At 43.3% G+C, this 22,307-nt stretch overlaps 1 protein-coding gene across 3 annotated transcripts in view; it reads right to left on the bottom strand.

The window, feature by feature from the left end:
• MAP3K20 (mitogen-activated protein kinase kinase kinase 20) overlaps positions 1 to 22,307 on the bottom strand; it is a 166,423-nt gene that overhangs the window by 48,991 nt on the left and 95,125 nt on the right. For all 3 annotated transcript variants that reach the window (XM_058664646.1, XM_004577056.3, XM_036493009.2), the window contains exons 8-11: positions 19,626 to 19,712; positions 14,969 to 15,043; positions 9,456 to 9,562; positions 2,211 to 2,346 (exon numbers count right to left, since the gene is read on the bottom strand). In XM_058664646.1, coding sequence (XP_058520629.1) covers positions 2,211 to 2,346; positions 9,456 to 9,562; positions 14,969 to 15,043; positions 19,626 to 19,712 — 405 coding nt within the window. The remainder of the gene's footprint in view (positions 1 to 2,210; positions 2,347 to 9,455; positions 9,563 to 14,968; positions 15,044 to 19,625; positions 19,713 to 22,307) is intronic.

The following is a 22,307-nucleotide window of genomic DNA, read 5'->3' as shown; positions in this document are numbered from 1 at the left end:
ATAACTTCAAAGAAATCAGCTCAGAAAGACCAGGCCCATGGAGGAAAACTGCATTTCAGATGCTTTAAACACGGGAAATGGCATATTTTTTCCTTTGCGGTCAAATTTCCCAGCTCTCAAATTTGTTCTCACTTGTTAGATTCCTCTCTGGGATTCTTCGGCACTGGTTTATTGGTTATTTCCTTGCGTTACGTTCAACTCTGAAGATCTCAACAAATGTCTTTCAAATAATATCTTATTCTTAGAAGTCAATTTTTTGTGGTAGGCTGCAGCCATAATTAAAATGTAGATATGATTCCTATTTATGCATAGAGAATTCATCTTCCCAGACTTCTTTAACTGCTGGCTTTAGTTTTAGGAAAGAAACGAGAGCCCCGGAAATTAATCTGATACAATTCCGTATGAAGTTACATTGCTATTACATGTTCATGATTGAGATGAAGCCGCACACAGGAAACCTTACGCTCCAGCCACTTTCTTTTAAAATGGCTTATTTTATCTTTCTCTCAGTATAAAAGAAAACACCGACTTACAAAACACCTGAGCCCAAACTTTCGTTCCTTCAGAAACGCCGGCTCTAAGCAGAGAGACACTAAAAGCCATGCGCTGTGAAGAAAGACGACTTAGCCTTGGTAAGTAAGGAGAAAGGAAGAAAAATCTCACTGAGCTCATGGCTGCATGCTGCCCATTGTTAGACGGTAGGCCTCAGAGCAGGTTCTTTACGGAAAGTTTTCTGGAGTTAAAAACGCAAGCATACAACCTACTGAGTACTCACAATGCTTTGTACTGTTTACAACATGTTACTAACAGCGGTGACGTGTGTGTGACAGCCTGTCATTCTGCAGCAAAACCAAAGCCAACGAACCAAAGTTTCCATAGCAGCCTCTCATAGGAATTCACAGGAATTTAGTTTTTTCCCTTTCACAATAACACATGGAGAAAGAGTCAAGCCATGCAGTGCTTTGTAGCTTAAGACATCAGCGCACTTGGAAAACAAAACAAGGCAAGCTCTCAGGCTTCAGAAGGCGTGCCGCGGGCCAGTGGACACTGCCGCACCTGCTGCTCAGCGTGGGACAGGCCGTGCTCCTGGGCAGCGCTGGGGGCCATGCATCCCGAGTCTCCTGCCCCACCCCTGCACCCAGAACAGGAAACAGCACCCAGAGAACTAAGAGTAAGCGAAATTCATGGAACTTTTAAAAATGTGATGATTTTGAGGTGTCCCATGACAGTCTTATGCATACTAATTCAATTCTTTTTTTGGGGGGGAGGGGCGGAATTATCTAGATACTCAGTCATTTTTGAAAAGTAAATTTGGTGATAAATATTTGCTACTTCATTTTTTTCTTTTTTGAGTCAGACTGCTTCTCCAGAAGCAAGTTGGAAAGGAAACAGACTGTTTCTGTAGGATTGGAAAACATTTGATAATTGGACATTTGCTGCTTAATTAGACATTAAGAATTTTAAAAGATGGGAAAGCTTTTGGAAGATCACAAAATAAACAGCATTTATGCATTTTTTGGTAGAACTGCCATCAAGAATGAATTTAAGATGTATAATGTTACTTTTACTAACATTGCTTGATAAGTGGGCAAATAATGTCCACTCAAAGACCTAGAAGGAACCAAGTTTAGATTTATCCTTAACTCCTGGATATTCAAAATACAGAAGATCATTGAAGTTTTCTGAGACACTCCTATGCTAGCAGGCTAGCTGCAAGCATACAGATCGTGGAATCTTTGAGGAGGTCTTTCCACATTGCTCTAAATGCAAGAACTGCGCGGAAGGCTGAGGGGTGGGGAGGTGCATGAAACAGTGTGAGGCATCCAGAAGCTGGTCTCTAGAGAGGTCTTGCAGCCTTTGGCTGCTCATGGGTAAGGACCCCAAGCTTGTCATTTTCGGGTCTCATTAGGTGAGCTCAATACTTTGCAGCACTAGTTGCTGCGGTGTGACGTCCATTTGCTGCTGCTGGACCACCAGGAGTTCATGGGCAAGGGGGCACATGTCCTGGGGAGCCGCTGGATGGCCCAAGAGCACGCAGCACTTTATTTTTGTGATTCTCACAGGAAGCCATGCTGGGAGAAGACCGGCTCTGAAGGACAGAGCCAGGAACAGGGGGAGGCTCCCTTCCACGTTTGTGGCACTTTGTTAATCTGCCTCTTTGAGTGCAATCGCATGCCCTGCAGCCAGCAGGTTTGAGAGAGGCCACTCACCGGGGTGTTGGACTGCTCAGTCAGCTTTTGCTCCCACATTTTCAGACGTCTTTCTCGTTCTTTAAGCTCTTGCTCCTTACAGCTGAGATCCCGCTCTAGTTTCTTTAGCCTCTCCAAGGTGGCCTCAATTTCACACCTGCACGGGGAGAAGAGGTTGCACTTTCAACCTTGATGAAGAGGCCGCACATTACAGTGAGAGACTGACTGCCTTGCAGGCAGCTAGGACGCCAATGGGGAACAAGAAACAGCTCCCATCTTTACACACCAACAGGGTTTTGTTTTTTTTTTTTAATGGAAAATAAGCTCCAGATTGCCACAACGCATGGGAGATCTCCTGGGGCACAGCACAAGCCATGGCACCAGTGCCCCTGTTTAGCTCTTTACAGATGCCCACATTCATCTCGCTCTTTAACAAAGCCCTACTGCGCATAATCTCCTCTGTCCCTCACGGGTCCAAGAAACAGGAACCGATCTCACATGGTGGACAGGACAATGACACAGAGGTTAGGTGACCCACCACACCGTTAGCAAGTGTCTGGAGATGCACTGGCAATGGATTTCTTCTCTTGACTTGGTTTCCTAGGCCATAGAAGTGATGGTTACATGATGTTCGGGCTCCCCTAACTTTCTGACGCTAAGCATTACCTGAGCAACTTGTTTTCAAAAGGAAAAGCCAACAAAAAAAACAACAAGTAATAATCACAGGAGTACAGGAAGCTCTTGTGAGTAGGCTGCAGCAGTGTGGGGGCCGCTGAGGGTAGGTGCCCAAAAAGCAGGGGCTGCCTGGAGGCAGCTGTGCAGGGTGGCTGCTTGGATGGCCATGCCTCCAGGCACTGTGGACACACACCTGCAGAGCAGGTCCCAGGGTTGTGGCTGGACCTTAAGTGTGACAGATGGAGGTTCCTGGGTCTAGGTTCGTGGACAGATATGACCAAAAGTTTACCCTTTCTTTCCAGGGAAATCCTGAATGCCAGTGGATGGCTTCTTTTCCTTCCCTGACAAATAAGAACTGACTGAATGAAAACCAGAAAGGTTCTGGGTACAAACTGTCTAGATCCAACTAGGGAATGGCTGCAGGGACGGGTCTGGACTTGGGCCAGAAGCTCTCGAATTTCCTGCTTCTCTGAAAGGTGATTGGTAGTAGCAGGGCGAACAGCTTCTGCTGTGTCACCTGCAAATGCCAACACTCTCCCCTCTTCTTACTGCCTGAGAAATCGTAAATGAATCTCACTCTAGTGCCCTAAGGAAAGGCAGTAGGGGAGCTGCCTGTTGGAATTATGACTTGTGTCATAAAATTCATGTCTTATCCATGATATTTCTGACAAAAAGTTATGTTTATTTATCGACACATTTGTTTTTACTTTTCAAATGGAAGACTAAGGGAAGAAGAGATTAGATAAACTTTGACAACAAGGTGTGACCATCTTCAGTCTCAGAAGGAGACAAGGAGACTGGGGCTCGGCACACTCCACAGCGAGGTGGCAGCGGCCTACGCTGTCATCTGGGTGGTACTTCGGTCAAAGCAGTACCATCCCTCCTGCCAGTGAGACTGCTCTTGCCTATGCTCTTCTCCATCTGGGCAAATAGTCAACACCTTCTATTTTACTCATAGCTGGTCCAGGACTCATCTCAGGTTCCAACCCTGAAGACCCACCGTGACTTTGAGCCCTTCTGGAAAACAGACCAACAGCTAAGTAAATGGAAGGCCAAGGCCCAGACACGTACACTGTCTGAAAAACTACTCCTTCCCATGCCTGTTCTGTGTAATGAAACCCTAGGGATTTAAACAGTATGCCCCGAGGCCACCTGCCCGGAAGACAACACCAACACAGCCGTGCCCTTGGCGGTCCCTGCGCTTTCGTTGGTGCATTGTTTTGCATTAGATATATTTGCCGATGCAATTATATAATTTCCCTGTTCTAAAAATCTAGTTATGTGTCTTACTGGATGCACACTAGAATTTTTAACCACTGAACAAAAATTTCAACTAGTACCAGTTTTCCATACACTAGAAAAAGGCAATGAAATGTAATTATCTTCTTTCATTAGGGAGAAACTTACTTTGAAATAAAAGGCCAGCTTATTGAAATAGCAATACAGTCTATATATTATATGACAAACATGAATATAGATTGAATATCATATATTACCTGATTTGTGTGCTACCCAAATGGAAAAGCTTGTATACTATTTTGATGAAACTGAAAATGTGGTTAACAGAAGTCCACATTTTCAGTTCTGCTCACTCACTGCTAGTACTACTGAGTCAGGGGGAGAAACAAGCTGCAGATTTCATGAGCAAGGACATGTTCAGCCTGAGGTATCTTTCCTACCTCATCACAGAGAAGAACATAAAGTGCTGCTTTGTAATTTTTTATTTATTTGAAAGGCAGGAACACACATACACACTCAGGTCAGTCTTCATCTGCTGGTTCAGTCCCCCAAGGGCCTCAACAGCTAGGGCTGGGCCATGCTAAAGCCAGGAAACAGGAACTCCATCCTTTATTATTATTTCAAGAGAGAAGGAGAAACAGAAAGAAAGAGCTTCCATCCTTTCGGTCCCTCCCCATGTGGCTGTAACAGCTGGAACTGAGCTGATCTGAAGCCAGGAGCTTCTTCCAGGTCTCCCACATGGGTGCAGGGTCCCAAGGCATTGGGTTGTCTTTCACTGCTCTCCCAGGCCATAAGCAGGGAGCTGGGTGGGAGATGCAGCAGCCGGGATATGAACTGGCACCCGTATGGGATCCAGGCGCATGCAAGGTGAGGATTTAGCCACTGAACCATTGTGTCAGGCCCAGGAAACTCAACCTTGTCCCCCATGTGAATAGGAAAAACCCAACTATGAGGACCAGGAAGCTGGAATTGGAAGCGGAGCCAGGACTGGATCCCAGGCACTCCACCATTAGGAATGCAGTTGTCTCCAGCAGCACTTCATCACTGGGCCAAATGCCTGCTGCTTACCTAGTTGTAAGTAATCATCTGGTTTTAAAAGTAAATTTCAGAACAGTTATTTAATTTTCTAGGAACAGACATGTCAACCGGTAGTTGAGCGGCCTATATCTCACACTGGCATAACCAGGTTCAATTCCTGGCTCTGCCAGCTTCCTGTTAGCGCACACCCTAGGAGGCAACAGTTATGGTTCAAGTCAGTGGGTCCCTGCCCACCATGTGGGTGACCTGTACTGAGCTCCAGCCTGGCCCAACCTCGGCTGGAGTGGGCACTTGAGAAGTAAAGCAGCAGATGGAGGCTCTCTGTGTGTTTCCCTGCCTCTTAAATAAATAAATTAACTGAATAACAAAAACCCAGTAGATGGTCTGTCTAGGCTATATATGGAAGCTCTAACAGGAAACAATCATTTTCCAGAAACAACACAGCAGGATTGGAATCAACTGCACTGTGTCTCTAATTTTGCCCAACACTCTCTACTTCCACTGCATAGTTCCAGACATTAGACTGGAGGTAGAGAAAGGAAAGAGTATTCTGAAGTGCTATCTGTCAAAATATCCAGATGATTCGACAAAACCATATACACACATAATTTAGGCACTTGGCGCAGTGAATAAGGCAGTCTTTTTTCCTTAATGATAACCTGAAACAGCTACCTGTGGTGTTTCTCTTAGCTAGGAGAGAATCTAATCCTTTGAACATTTCTGCCTCTGAAAGGGCATGACGACGGTGGCAAGTCCAGCCACAGGACACAAGGCATGTGTGCCACAGCAGGCTCAGTACTGGCACTGACTGAACATGTGCCAACTGGATGACATTTCAACATCATGAAACAATCTTGGGCAATATATTCAGCCTGCCTAGCTCTCAGTAATGTAATTTAGGGGTGTTACATGATTGGAAATAAAATAGCATAAATGAACCACAAGTATGGATAAGAACCTAACAAATGACAACTTATTTTTTCTTTAATCAACAGCCAAATTCAGTTAAAACAGATCCGCTTCTCAAATTGTGGCTTACTCATTCATAAACAAGAGACAGGCATTTGGTACCATGGTTAAGATGCCATATGGGATGCCCGTATGTTATACTGGAATGCCTGGATTCAAATTTCTGCTCTGTTTCTGATCCAGTTTCTTGCTAATGTGCACTCCGGGAGTCAACACATACTGCCTCAAGTACTTGGTTGCCTGTCACCCACGTGGGAGGCCCGGAATGAATGCTAGGCTCCCTGGTTTCAAGCTGATTTAGCCCTGAGAGTTGCAGGCATTTGGAGAATGAAGCAGATGAAAAATCTCTCTCCATTTGTCCCTCTGAAAATAAAGTTTACAAAATCAGAAATCTTATTTAAAAAGATGTATAGGGATAAATCTATGAAAAATGAAATAAAAAGTTGTAGTACAAAAATGTTGAAATCCATCAATACTAAAGGGTTCTCAAACAATTTAGTATGTATTGTGAGAAAACAAACAATGCCTGGCTTTCTTTGCAATCAAATCTTTTCTTTTTTTTTTTTTTAATTTAAATCAAGAGGCAGAGAGACAAAACTCCCTTCTGCAGGCTCACTCCTGAAACACCTATTGGGCAGAGGTCAAAGCTGGGAGCCATGGGTGGCAGGTACCTCATAAACTTGAGCCATTACCACTGTTTCTTAAGGTCATGTCCTTTAGCACAGTGTTACATTAAAAAGTTACTTTATTTTCTATTTTTAGAGATTTATTTATTTGAAAAGCAATGAGAGATCTTTTTATCCATGGATTCACTTCCCACATGCCCATATAAGCCAGGGGTAGAGGTCAGGCCCAAGCAAGGATCCAAGAATTCCATCATGCATCTCCCATGTGGGTGATACGGAGTCCAGTACTTGAACATCATCTGTTATTTCCCATGTGCCTGTTTCAGGAAGCTGAACTGGAAGTCTGGAGTAGCTAGAGCTCCAGGCCAGCCAGGACCTCCAACGCAGATGCGTCTGAAGCAATGGCTTCAGATGTGCCACAACTCACACCCCCTAAAATGTTACTTAAAATGCAGAACCCCTTTGTCTACAGCAGTAGCTTTCAGTGTTGCCCTGGGGACTCCAGAGACCTTTTCAAGATTCTCAGAGTTAACAGAATAGCGCTGGGCAAGATTAGCCTTTCCTACTCTCATCCTTCTGCAAGTGGATGGTTTTCCACAAGCTTCCTGACATGTGGAAGCGTCACAAACTGAAGGCAAAAGCAAGATTCATTACTGGTTGCTTTTAATTTAAAAAAATGAATCAAGACAAATCTAAAGCTTTTTGCCCCCCCCCCCCGATTCTAATTTTGAGTGTAATAAATACTGGCAGATTTAAGTCACTGTGACACAAGTTCTTAAAGGAGTCCTGAGATCACAACATTGGTGGATGATCTTACATGGAGAAGAGTTGCAACAGGACGTGTCATCTGTCAGGGAAATTTAAGTAGCAAGGGTGCTGCTTGTGGTCACATGGATGTTTTACAATGTTTACACAGACAGCAACCAACTTTCCTCCTCCCTAATGACTTTGTTGACATACTTAAAGAGAGTCCCTGTAGCAAGGGTATTAATTTTCCTGTTGAAGTCCCGCTAATCCTTTGGATAACAGATCAAATAGCACTTCCTCAGGGAATCCTTTTCCCAATAGCCTCAGCTGGGATCAGGTGGCGTGGGTCTGTGTCCTCAGGCCGTCTGGTCCTTCTTGGCCACACTGCTGTCAGTTATTTGTGTCTTCCTGTTCGGCAGTGTATCTCTGGACGCTCCTTCTGAGGAGCAGCCCACACTCATCGCTGCCAGCCAGCACCTGGTATGGCACTCGCTGTTCCTGCACTGGCAGGAGCAAATGGATATTGAACAAATACAAGAAGCATGGTTGAAGTGGCAAACCAATGAGCCTACATGTTTCTGTCCTGTGGTGTGACACGGTACTTTCAGTCATTACCTACAAGGTATTCTCTTCTGTCTTCAAAGACTGAGCCACAGCTGTCCCCCAGCTACAGGGCCACACGCAGTGAACAACCACGCACAGCCGAGCTTCTGAATCGTCACAGCTGCCAAGGTCGGGTTGCGAAGCAGATGCTCTGAGTGCTAGTGGGTAAGGTGGGACTTGACCTGCTGGGGTGCAGCTCAGCCGAATGGGGGTGGGCTTTAAAGAGGGGAAGCTGCACTTGCGATCCCTACCTTCACCTCCACTCCGAGGGAATGACAGCCATGCCTCTGCAGAGGGAGCAGCAAGGTGAAAAGCAGCATCAGGCTCTTAATCCAAGGTTAGTGGGACCAGAACATGGAGGGACCCGGGCAGTCCCCAAAGGCTTGTTGAGGATTTTGTCCTTCACCTCATGGGTAACTGGAAGCCACATAAGGGGTTCGGATGGGGAGTGATCTACTTATAAGGTCACTGATCTCTTATTGTGGGAAACAAGTGCCATACCATGTGTTGTTGGCTGTTTTTTTTTTTTTTTAAGTTATTTCAGTCCAGAAAAAAACTCTCAAGTCCACAGTACTGCTTTTGCATCCCCAAGTAAAAATTCACTTAAGTCACTGGCCCTGGAGAGATCTTTCAGAGAGATAAGAATAAATAATGTGACCATAAAGTACCAAACAGAAAGGTCATGGCTGAGGACAGGAGTCAACCACCCAGCGGCTTTCAGTGCAGTGCTCCGTCGGCATCGGCAGATGGCGTAGGGCGTCATGTTACTGCCACGACGGCCGGAGCAGGGAGGAGGTTACTTCAACCTCTGCTGACTCAGGGCAGGAACAGTGCCGGCTCCCAAACACCGCGCTATTTATACGCACACGTCATGTGACCTGGCTCAGATGGTTTATCCTGGGCTTGCTTTTCCACTCACACAATGCAATTCTCTCATTACAAAGTTTGTTTCACAAAATTTAACAGGATTTATGACATTCAAAGTTTCCTTCTAAAAGTCTTCTGCGGTCAGTCTCCTTGTGCCCTCCACCAGCAGGTAAGACACCTCAGCAAATGTCAAGGCTAACAGGGTTTTCATTTGTTGGCTGGCCAGCAATCAGAGCTCCTAACACACAGTGGATGCAGACACTGTCTGCTGAGCATTTGCTGTCTCAGAAGACAGGCTTCCAGAATTCTTTCCAAATGCTTAGGGAGGCAAGTAGGCAAGCAGCTCAGAGAAGCCTCCCTTTCGCTCATTTATGAGGTGCAAGATTCACTAGGTCTCCGAAGGCTTGAGAAAATGTGTATTTTGTTTGTTTTCCCTAAAGCTGAACTTGGCCATCAGAAATGTCATCCAGGCCTCTGTGAAGTCAGAGCCAGGGCTACCCACCTCCACTCGGCCTTGTTATGCAGGAACGAGTTACACTGGTCAGGAAGGCTCGTGTCATTGCACATGGATTCCAGGATGGAAATGATCTGCTTGAACGATGGCCGTTTCTGAAAAAGGAAAAAGGAGTCACACGCTGGCCAGGAAGTGAGGGGACCTGTCACAGTAAATGCAGGTGTCCACAGCATAGGTAGTAGCAGCTCAACCTATCCAAGCAAAATAATGCAGGGTGCAGCGTCCAGGGTGCGTGCAGTTAGGAACCTGATTCCCGCATTCCAGGTTCCTGAAGAACACGCACACCCTGGAAAGCAGCAGGGCACAGCCCCTGCCACCCCTGTGGGACACCTGATTGAATTCCAGACTTTTCACTAGGCCCTGGCTCAGATGCCGCTGCTCCAGGCATTTTAGGGAGGGAATCGCTGGATGGAAGATCTCTCTCTTTCTCTTCCTGTTTAACTGCATTTTAAATGAAATAAAAGCAAATAAAATTTCAAAAAAAGAAAGAGACAACATTCAGATGTTGTATTTCTATCATGTGGTCTAAGGTCGGGAGACTAGTTTTTCTGCAGCTACACATTCTCCTTGCAGCACAATTAAGGGCTCTTAAAAGGAAAAAGACCTGAAGAACATCTATTTATACAATAGAACTATTAAAATCTAATGGTAGTCTGGGAGGTATGTTACTGCTTGCTATGCAATTCTTTTAACTCTTTTCAGTGTTTGGAATTCTTAAAATATAATATTATCAGAATAAAATCTGATTCCAGATTGATTCTTTTTTAAATAAAATGTCCCCATCTTCCTAATTGCAGGGGGTCAGAAAGAAAAGATCCTCCAATGTTGAAGTCATCCTAGTGTCACTGTTTATGCCATGTTGGAATGCGAGCCTGAGCCGCGATCCCTGGAGACGCAGGACGGGCAAGCAGCGGGTAGCGTCATTTCTTTATCTCACAGTAGCTGCACTCGTCTCTCTCCCGAGCCTCCAGCCAAGGTTCAGACAAAAGGTTAAAACAAAAATGGAGAAAGAGAATAAAAGGATGATGCATAGTCTCTCTTCATCACACCTCGTAATTATACCATTGCTGAACAAATTACAGTTGCAGCAATTAAACATGCATTTTAATTTAGGAGCACAAAAACAAGAACGAACAACGTTGAGGTAGCTTGCTCTCAGGACTAGAGGACTTGCTACACTAGGAGGAAAAGCAATTTTTTTCCATTTCTCAGAAATATAAAAAAATGAGATACTTATTGAGTTCAGTCACCATTATTCTCCTTTCAGGGCACATACTTGCATGGAAGTGTTTGTGTTTTAAAAAGAGGGCATTAGTACCTCAATCCCACTGACGTACATTCAGCTTTCTAGTAAGGAAAGAGAAAAATGCCTTCAGCAGGAAACTCGAAAAATAGTCTGTCTTCTTAGTGTCTCTCTTAATTTCCACCACCAAGTGTCAGGTTTTAAAAGACAAGAAAATTAATTCTTTGTACAGGGACTCACTATATAACAAATAAAAAGGATTTTTCATTTTGCAAGGAGAAGCAGCAGGAGGAGCTCACAAATTTTTTAAGAATAATACTTTTAATCTTTTTTTTTTTTTAACCAAGTGAAACTCTTACATAACCGAATGACAAGTATGCCTAGGAAAATCCTAATTTTCCAGGCAGGATCTGTGCTTAGACAGAAACGGCCAGCTTGCACGTTCAACAGTCAGAGCCATGCGGGCTCGGTGGGGACGGCATTCCCCTGGCCCCGCTGGCTGCACAGCACACTGCTGCTCTAGGTCCTGGGAGCTGCCTCTGCAGGGCCTCGGGTTCTTTCAGGTATGATATAGGCCCTGCTTATTGAAAAATAAAAAAATCACAAGGCCTATTTTTAAGGCTTCTGCATATACTCTTTTCTCTGTAACCTTCATTTTCAGATAGGAACTTACAGATGTTCCCAGGAAAGCATGAGCTGGCCAGCTTCCCATAGGAAGCAGGTCACAGACAAGCTGTGTGTTCACACCCTCTTCAATGCTCTGTGTCCCCGAGAGGAAGACCCACATATGGCTGCCAACGCAACGAACACATGGTTGTAACTATTATTTCCTTATGCAGTTGTGTCACTTTCGGGCCTGAAACAAAACTTTCTTCCTTCTCTTCAGTAAGATGTGGTGAGTGCCCAGTGTAAGCCACTGGGATGACCATCATTTCCCCACGTCACCCTGCTTGCACACCTGCCTCCCCTTCTTCACCCAGAAAGAACAGCAGCTCCCCTGGCAGCTTAAGCACTTTAATCTAGACCCTAACACCCTAATGCTTGAGGATTGGTTAAAAAAAAAAAACAAAAAACTAATTATTCAATCAACTGCTGCTCTATGCATGTGCCTGGGCCTAGGAGCCACTTCTGGTAGAACTAATACATATCTTTCGGCAGAGAACTAAAATGGGCTTTGCAGCACCTTTAGCTTTCTTCCCACCACTTTAGATGACACCAAACTGGGCATCTACTTGCTAACCTGATGTAAGTTGTGATGGGGATGCAGACGTAAGTCAGAAGGAGTTCTATGCCCCTGGAGAGCCAGCAACGCATTTAGCAAGAAGAGGCACCTTAACAGTGTGTCAAAAGAACAACCAAGCAAGGTTTGACAGTGAAGTGACCAGGGGCAAACGGTAGGAGGAGGGCGAGCAGAAGCTGGGAAGTGAGGTGGGTTGGGGGAACGAGGGATGGAGGGCAGGAGGAGTTGTGAGAGGACGACATGAGCACTGAGGGTTAGAAGTACTGGCTATTGCTAAGTGTACAGCCACATGTATAACGAATTTAGGAAATGTAGAAAATGAAAAATCAATCTTTCTATGTTACATTGCTACACCATAAGATGCCTCTGGCATTAAAGAAGGGCCAGCCTACAGGATGTTAAGGACATGCCAACCCCACGGCCTTAACACCGAGCTTGATGTTCTTGCTGTGTGAGGTGTTTACACTTTAATTCAATGTACCACAAATGGATATTCTCGGAATTTTAATGCACGTAGTACCAAGCTCCCAATTAAGAAATTCAACACCTGCTTTTCACATTGAAATATAATTAGTTACAGAGGTATAACTGTATTAATATAATTCATTGCAAATGATTTCAGGCAAAATTTCTATCAGAGAAAAGAAAACAATATCAAGTTACTTCATATATCACACTGGACATAAGATGGGCAGCAAGAGTGGGGTAGTAGGATGCTGTTTTAACAATGTAAATTAAATGTGTTAAAGCAAGTCGGCAAACATCTGCTTACAGTTTCTACTGGATTAGTCATAAAGTGCAGGCATTTCCCTTTAATGCTTAAAAATCCCACACTCTGCAAATCCCACACTAAAAATAGGATCTTAAAAAAAAAAGGAGGGTAGGACAGATGTGATTTTTCCCTAGCAAAAATAATAACAATCCTAAATTTAAGAAAACTAATGCAGTTAAAAATCATGTGAAATTTTAAAAATAAAAACATTAAGGGGCCAGTGCACTGCCACAGTGCGTAAAGCTGCTGCCTGAGACACCAACATGCCGCATGGGTGCTGGTTGGAGTCCCAGCTGCTCCACTTCAGATCCAGCTCATGGCCTGGGAAAAAGCAGTGAAAGATGTGCCAAGTGCTTGCATTCTTGCGACCCATATCAGAGACCCGAGTGGGAGACCTGGAAGAAGTTCTCAGTTCTTGACATTGGCCTGGCCCAGCCCTGGTTGTTGGGGGGTGCAATGAACCAGTAGATGGAAGTCTGTTTCTCCTTCTTTCCATGTAATCTGCCTTTCAAGTAAATATGCAAATACTTTTTTTAAATTAAGGGGTGGTTGTGTAGCTGAGCAGGCAAGCTGCTGTCTGAGATGTCAAGTTCCACGCCTCAATTCCATTTCCTGCTAATGCACCCCTTGGGAGGCAGCAGCTGGCCTTCCCACCCATCCTGGAGATGTAGATGGAGTGCCCGGATCCTGGGCTGGGTTTGACTGTTGTGGGTATTCGAGAATGAAACTAATGGATAGCTGCTCTGTGTGTTTCCCTCTCTGCGCTCAAGCAAAATCAATAAATAATTCCAAGTAAACATAGCACTCAACTTTCTGACAACAGGAGTGAAGGCAAAGTTTGAGGGTACAGGTTATCAGTGCAAAGGCAAAAATACACAGCTGGAGAGGATAGCGACAAGCTCCTCCCGGCCATGGCAGGGCATGTAGGATGACGTGCAGGGGTCCCTGCACATGCCCTTTGCTGGGCCTATTGGCTGTATTACCAATTCTTCATGCTTCAGCACAGAACAACATACTGGGAACCAAACACAGTCTCACTGGATACAATGAAGCAATAGAAAATTCAGTTATGCTAACACTGTCCTATTCTTCACCATTAATTTCTGAGTACAAGAAACAAGAGCAGACTAAATGTTATCATTGTCCATTCTTCATGGGCGTCAAGGTTTAGAACTAAGATCAATTTAAGGAAGAAATTCTGTTCTGCAGTATCTCTCTCTGCTCTCTATTTTAAAAGGTCAGTTGTAGTTCCTTTAACTCCACGAAAAACTGGATAACTCTGAGTGATACAAATTTTGGTTCTTGTGTGTAATTGCTTAGTCCAATGTTTAATTTGTGAGAATACTTCTTATTGTGATAACTTTTTATTAAGGAAAATTCCAAACAAAGTGGAGAGAAAACACAGTGCTCTTCTCTATACCTATCACTCAGCTTCAGAAATTACCACGGCCTATCTTGTTTAATCTGTACCATCATGCATTTCCCTTCACTTTATTTTGAAGTGGATCCAAGACTACCCTATCATTTTATCTGTAAATATTTCCGTATGTATGCAAGTCTTTTTAAAATGATCTTTGTGGGGAAAGGAAATGGGCCATTCATGCTCAAATGTGATAACCACATGAAAGCTTAAGTGTTGGAATTTCTCCAACTCTACTGCGATAGCTCAAAAATCTCACTGTAACTGGACAGGGAGGATGCAACAAGATTTCCTAGAAGTGTTGCTTCTGCCTGATCTTGGCTTAGAAAGGCAATGGAGTGTGGACGGCAGGAGCACGACTTGCCCGGGTTCAGGTCCAGCCCCACCATTTACGAGCCATGTGGCCTTCATTCATTGCTTAGCCTCTGTGTGCCTTGGATTTTCTTCTATTAAGATGAGTGTAGTAACTACCTATTTCAACATCTGAGGAATCAATGAGCTAATAGGGAAAGCTTTTGGAACACTGCCTGCCATATAAGTACTGTGTGTAAGGTCATTTTTGCAACATAAAGGTGCAATGGTTTTGACCGAAAATTAAAAACAGAACAACAAAACTGTTTTTACTGGGTCAAGAATGCCTTCGAACGCTGTGAAGGAGGAATCAACAGAGTCTCCAGAGACGCACATGTGCAGATGTCAACGGAGCCTTCACACTGCTATTCAGCTTGCACTGTTATGCACTTTTCTCCCCCGAGAGGTAAAAACTGAAAGTCAACAAGCGGACTTGTTGTAGATCACCCTCCATCCCCAAGATCTGTCTACATACCTTGGCATCAGCTTCCCAACACTGGTGCAACAGCTCAGCAAAACTTCTGGGGCAACTGCTTGGAATGGTTAATCTCTACAAAAGAGGGAGGGAAAACAAACAACAAAACACAAGGATTTAGTCATGAAGTCAAGCAAACATATTTGAGGGGGTCTTTGTTAATGAAAGAGTAAATTTAAGAGCAGAAGCACAATATGCAACTTAGAGCTTCCACTGATATGTCAGGAGGGCATTTAGGCTTAGACTTGTTAAAATCCAATATCTAAAGACTCCTCTTTTCTTTCAATGAACAATCATGGCAGATAGAGAAGTCAGGTTCATCAGAAATGCAACAAGACATACAATCAAATCTAAAAGAAACCTTTGTAGGAGAAGGGCAAGATGGAACTTAACCACAAATTTATCACTGTACTTTTATAAGCAACTCATGATAAATGCCAACAGGCCAGGTATCTAGGGAACTGGTTTAGCTCTAATAGGTATATGATGCTGAGATCATCATCAGCACACACCACAGACATGACTCTGAAGAACCAGGTTTTCTGGTGAGTAAACTGGACATTCTGGATAGATGACTTGTCATGGCTGTTTCAATCTCTATACTTACACAGTGAGGACGACAGCACCTGTGTTAGAATCTGGGGACCAGGCCTGGTCTAACAGTCAACAGCAGGCATTCTCAACAAACAAACAAAACAAACAATAACAACAACACAAACCCACAAAACATGGAATGCTCTCTTTTCCTGCAGAGAAGTTTTTGTTTTAAGGATGATGGCTGAAACTGGCAGTTGAGGAAGGAAGGCTGGGAATCTAGATATCCTTTTGTAAGTGAAGTTCTCTGTGATCAAAAATTGTTGTTCCTGATCCAATCAAATCCCCCATTGTGCATTCGCAGAAATAAAATAAGCAAAAGTTGATGTTCGGAATTTTCTGGGCTTATAATCTAACACTGATCCACAAATAACACAAAATACTTTTTCAACAGTTTCGAAATATGTTGAACTTCCCAAGCATGCAACAACTAAATAGATCCAAGGCTGACTGACCTTTACATTTGTTACAACTGCACCAAGCTACTTGGAAAATGCCACTGATGAAAGTACTATTGTTGGTGCTGGAACCATCAACCCAAGGCAGCTCAATCAGACTGTGTTTGCAGCTGTTGACTGTGCCTGCCTAGAGGACTAAGCATCTACGACTGACGCACCATCTCCTGCAGCGTGCTTCTCCCAGAGCACAGGCACTGCGCAACATGTTTCGGTAAACCCCTCCCTGATGTTGCTTACAGCTGCAGCACTTACTGATGTGTAGAGAGGTCACGTTACCTCTGAACTTCCTTCAGGGATGTGCAGGGGGATTAACAGTGCTGGTGTAGTGAGGACACTGCATGGTGAGTTAAGAGCTGCTATCCTAAGAGGTACTGAGAAGACTTACTCCTCAGGAGTGCCTGCCAAAGACGCTTTGCAAATAAAAAAGTTAACACTGAGTTTTAAAGTTGGATTTAGGGGAGGCTGCATGTAAGACTATAAAAACAGTTGCCTTGGCCAGAAAACTGACCATCTATAAATCCTAAGACCAAAAACACAAGCAAGTGCAGAATCAAAACAATCCACTCCAAATTAAAGGCACTATTTAACTTGTAGTGTCTTGTGACTTTACAGAACAGAACAAGATGTGTTAGCTTGGCTATCACTTTCCTGTAATGTGAACTGGAAGCCTTTTAATGAAGGTCAAAAGAAAAATGAGGTGTTTACTTTTTTAACATAGAAGATGATTGGGAGTTATAAACTAATAAAGCAGATCGTAATTGCAAATCGCACAACTGAATGTTCACCATGTATAATTAAAAATAATGAGCTTTTGTAAAGGGTAACACTCTTTCATATAATTCCGTTTTCTCATCTTCCCAAATACTGAAATAGGGACAGATTGAATATGAATGGTCATTTATGACATCTTGTCTTATTGGAAAACTTTTTTAGAAGTCAAAAGTGAGATATCATATCAAGAGACATCTATTTAAAATAATCTGACATGGTTACATATCAGTTCAATCTAGATTTAGATACTTTATGCAAGGAATTAATTTGGTGTTATATAATAGGGACTTAAGTCTTAAGTATTTAAGTCCCTATTATATAACAGTGAGCATTCCTACTGCATTAAAACATTCTGAAATAACCAGATCTCAACAGGTTTGCAATACTACTTAAATCATAATGCTTTAGACAAAAAGCTTCATATTTACAATAAAATACTTCTCAATGAATCAAGTATTTTTAAAAGATCATATTCTTTTTTGCATCATTTTCCACATAACACGAAAATTACTTGCAGGTTGTCATTTTCTAAAATATAGTCAAGAGCAGTAGGTTAAACTTTGTGACACTTTCTATGCTTATCAAAATGAAACTTATCTTGTGTAAGGATTTAGGGCTCATAATAAACAGAGATTATATTGCCAGAATATTCCGAAAGGCTCCAGGTAAGTTTCCTGGCAGTGAAGAGAGCAAAGAGGCACATCTATCACATAAAAAGTTTGCTGGTAATAGCTCATTGCTTATTTTGTAAAGATTACCAGTGCTGTATGCATCTACTTTTGATTGAGATACAGTATTAGATAAAGACAATGAGTGTGTAAAGGTCTCATTTCACTAGTAAGGGTTTAGGAACAAAGACCTTCAGAAACAATTTTTAGAAAGTATGGCTCTTTCCATAGATGTAAAGCACGATCCTAAATGTTGAAACCATGTAAATTCATTGCCTAGCTGGGAATGCTGTTCCACGCTACTGCCCCGGGCTGAGGCCTGTATAGCACTCACATAGCATGGTACCAGTTCAGCAGGCCGGGTGAAGCATCCACAGGATTCTCCAAAATATTTTGCAAATTTCTGTGGGCCTGTTTCTATTTCAGTTTAACAAGTTAAAAGGAAAAGGTAATCCTAATATTCAGCTGTAGATATTACAGCGTGACTGTACTGGATCGTACAGAAAATGTCACTTGTTACATCAATGTAGGCATTTAAAAATATGATTCCTGCTAGCCTTTGGATACAATCTAATTCTAAACTATTAATTACTCTGTCAAATGTCTATTTGGAGGGTCCCATTGGCTTTACAAAGCCAACTGTCCTCCTAGTTGATCTTGGATCAGCACAGCAAGAAGAGGTTACACGGAGCATTCTGCTCAGAGTCCACATGAGGACCGTCATTTCTAACTCTCCTTTATAAACCCAGGTCCAAACATCTCTTCACCTCACTGGTGACAGAAAATAAAATGGAAACCAGGGGGTCCTCCCATCATAAAAAGTGATCCCATGGAGGAGGCCTTATTTAACAGCGTGCCAGGAGTGACTCTCAGTCCAATTAAACATGAGGCCATGGAGAAGGCATGTTCCTGCGCATGACCCTTTTCCATTTCTTAAACTGGCAGCTCCCTCCCAGCAGCTTCAACCACCACCAACGTCTCCTCCATCCCCGAAGCATCAGGAGGACAAACAAGCACGGTAAGGATGGATTATGTGATCTAAAAGATGGAAACTTGGGCTCCTGGTCAACGGCAGCTTTTTACCTAATCCAGTTTGTTCCTGCACTCAGATTGGGGGAATGGATCCTTCCCATTCTTTTAAGGCATTAAAAAGGGGTATCTTTACCTATTCATCTTTCTTCAAATTATTTTATAATCTGATGTTGCACTGTTAGTCTTTCTGCAGGGCTCAGGCATGATCTGGAAACGAACAAGTGTTGTGAAAGAGAGCGGTTTCCTGTCGCAAAGGCAACTGCACGCTCCCATTACGGGCTCTAAGTTCTCCTCATACCTCGATAGGGATGCTTCGTCCTTATGCTGAGAATTTCCATGGCTGTGCGTTTCAGTCACAATTTTAAACCTTTCAAAATGTAGTTGCTCTCTTTGATATGAATGTGCCACGTTCTCTGATGTAGGCTCATAGGTCCAACTAACTGAAAGCCTCAATTTGTGGGAAGAAGAAAAGCGAGGCTGGGGACACAGCACCAACGGTGTTTACGCCACTGAAGTTCTTTTGAAATGGAAAGGCTCTGCATGAAGAAGCGAACAGTTACGCCACTGCCTCGCCAATTCCAGAGAGGAGCTCATCTTCAATGTAGTGTTCAACGTAGGTGGCAAAACTGTCATTTTCCCCTTTTTTGAAACTATTTTTTCTTCTTTTATTTTTGAAATTCTCATCTAAGCGACAGTTTCTTGTACTATAGTGACTCCTGCTGGGAGAGGTAAGTTGAAGTAGCTGAAGGTCTCTTACAGATATATCAACTCCCGGCCAGTAAAAAAGATGTCCTAAACGCAGGAGATGGAGTTAAACTGTTCCCCTACCTTGGACGCAATGGCTTCTTTCATCACTAAGAACAAACCCCTAGGTTTTACAATTGAGACTGAGAAACTAGTACAGTACTTGTACAATTTTTGATCTACAGCATCACGACGTGAAGCTGCAACAATTAGATGTAAAGGGTCCATTCATGAGGAATAACATCACTTTGACCCTTTGTGTTAGCTCCTACTGCTAATCTTTCCATAAGCGTGAACTTACTTTCAATTTGAAGAAGATGAAAAAGTCTTTTGCAAAACCCCAATACTGTTTTCTGATCTATGTACCTGAATGGAGAAACGTAGTCTTACCTCGTTTTTTTCCACTACAAGCCAAGCTACTTGTAATCCTTCCAAACCTTTAAAGGGGACCTCCCTTGTTAGCATCTCCCAGAGAACCTGGAACAAAAAGAAAGTGGAATTTTTATTCTTATACTCTATATTTTTGGCGTGTTACTGAAAATTTATATAACATTTAATTGTATCCAATTATCAGATACAACCAATGCCACTGTAGAAAGTTGGGAAGAACATTTATATTCATACACAGGACTTTAAAATATTATATTATCCTTTTTTAAAAAATAAATAAAAAACCTGTTTTAGGAGTTACAATTTCTAGAGCCAGGCTTAAAAAAAAATTTATGAAACCAACAGAGCCCCATGATTTAACCTTATAAGATACTAGGATTTTCATGAATCCCTACTAATTCAATTTTGTATTTTGTTAGTTCAAACTCTTCCTCCCTTCAATCTCTAGTATATTTCTTTTTGAGATACCAACTAGAAAGTCAACAATATTTTTACTGGTTCCATAGTGGTATGTTGAAAATAAAACCCCAACAACAATAAATTGAGCTCTAAATCTAAACCACTGGCTAGCCTTCCTAACCTATGTTCAACAATGGTAGGTCATTGCAAAACTACAACATTAGGTTTTGTGTTTCTGAGAAATCTCTCCCACAATGAGTCAGTCTAAGGTATTCACGTTCATTCACGTATGGCCTACATAACATGGTCTAAAGCGTGAAAACCACGTGCAGACACAGAGGTTGGTTGTATGCGTGAACAGGACAGTCCTTGATGTCAGTGAAGCTGGAAAGCCCAAACTCCAGCCCTACCACCACACATGCTGCTGAGTCTGGGTTCTCTCCAAACACTGAACGATGGAAGTCTGTATGCTCAGTTACTTCATTAACATAAAACGACATAAGAAAAGCAACGAAATGATACCTTGCAAAGTGCAAAAACAATTCTAATTTTATTAGTACTAATCACAACAATAACAGCCACTACCATTTACTAAGTGCTTTCTGTGTTTCACATCCTCTTGACATACATACATGATTAATGGTCAAATCTATTAAATAGCTAAGATCCCCAGTTTATATTTGTGATAAAATGGGCCTCAAGAAATTTAAAGAAACTCATCTAAAGACATTCCGTTATCAGGTAGCAGATGAAGGTCAAACTCTTAACCCCATGTAATTCCTGGGAAGAGGAAGAGGGTGCTGGAGGAACTGCAGTGGATTGCTTTGTGCATCGGGAGCCATGGCTGCGGTGAGATGAGAACGAGCAGCTTAGTTGATATCCCTTGTTCTAAGAAGAAACACCCATGTGTCAGTCAGAGGGTAGCCGGAGGACTCATGCCCTAACTCAAGCAAATCCCACCAGCCCGTAACCTGACATCGACAGTTCCAAAATCAAGACAACTGGCAGATGTTGCTCAAGCAGGAGGTAAAAAAAAGCCTCTTTGGCCTTTTAATCAAGCGTGTAAGGTGCTTCTTTACAAGAGCTGCTGAAGAATTATATTTGAGTCACACAAGTGATTAGGAAGAGCTAAGGAGGATGATCTGGCAAAAGAGGGAGGAATGGAAGGGTGACAGCGAGCACAGATTATGTGGTCACCCTGACATGCTGTCCACAGCGGGAGGGGCCTGGGCAGCGGGAGGGCAGGGCCAGAAGGCTCCTCCGTTTGGTGCAGTCACCACTCTACCAGGGTTGGGGATGGCAGGGAGCTGACGAGCAAGGAAAGGCACAGAAGCTGGCAGTGCGCAGGAGAGTGGCAGCAGAGAAACCAGCCTCAGAGAAAGCCAAGGCTCCAGACCCCGAAGCACTTGGAGGAATGGCCTTGCACCTCCTCTTCTGTTTGTCCTGCAGGTGCTCTGCACCGTGTACACATGTGCAGGCGCACACACACGCTCACACACACATGTTGACTCAGTGTTCAAAGGTAAAACCTGAAGCCAAAAGTTTGGGGAAATGACACAAGGAAAAATATCCCTGTTGTTCTTTGTTTCAAAACATTTCACTGAAAAATGTCCGCAACCCAGTTAAGATCTGAGTGATACACACTTCTCAAAGAGTCCCAGGCCTGAGAAAACAGGACCATTTCATTTGACTCCCTCTCTGTGTCTTGAAGGGTTACTACAGCTGAGAGAAGGTTACTACAACACAGAGGTGGCACAGCCGGGGATGGTGGCAGAGACTGCTAAGTCCTGAGGCCCACACGCAGTCTGGGGTTTAATTCCAGCGTCAACACATCTCACAAGTTCTTCCCAACAGGTCTCCTGGATTGGGGATACATCACAAAATAAGTGTATGAGACAGGACTGCAGTGTTTTCTGCAGTCACTAGGCATCTGGCACAAAAATGTGAACCAGTGGAGGAAGTCACTTTGAAGGTCTAAATATAAATTAAATGATGCCTTAAAATATCAGTTACGAGGGTGCAGGCCAAACATTATTGTGATCTTTCACCTTAAAAATATTTTCCTACTTGCTTTATACTGACATGCCCTCACATCTCAACAGTGCTCTCAAGGCAAACTTCTATTTCCAGTTTATAGAACAGAAACTTGGACCAGGTTGCACGCTCATCTTGCCTCCTCTGCTGCAAACCACAGAGGCAGCCAGTACCTGCGCCAGCTGCATCTGCAGCAGGCCCTGCCGGCCAGCCAGACAGCCAGGGCCTCCGAGGCTCCTCTGATTGCAA

This window comes from Ochotona princeps, chromosome 5 (assembly GCF_030435755.1).
Source record: "Ochotona princeps isolate mOchPri1 chromosome 5, mOchPri1.hap1, whole genome shotgun sequence".
Taxonomy (NCBI): Eukaryota; Metazoa; Chordata; class Mammalia; order Lagomorpha; family Ochotonidae; genus Ochotona; species Ochotona princeps.
Note: the sequence above shows the minus strand (reverse complement) of the source record. Positions and strands in the feature narration are given on the sequence as shown.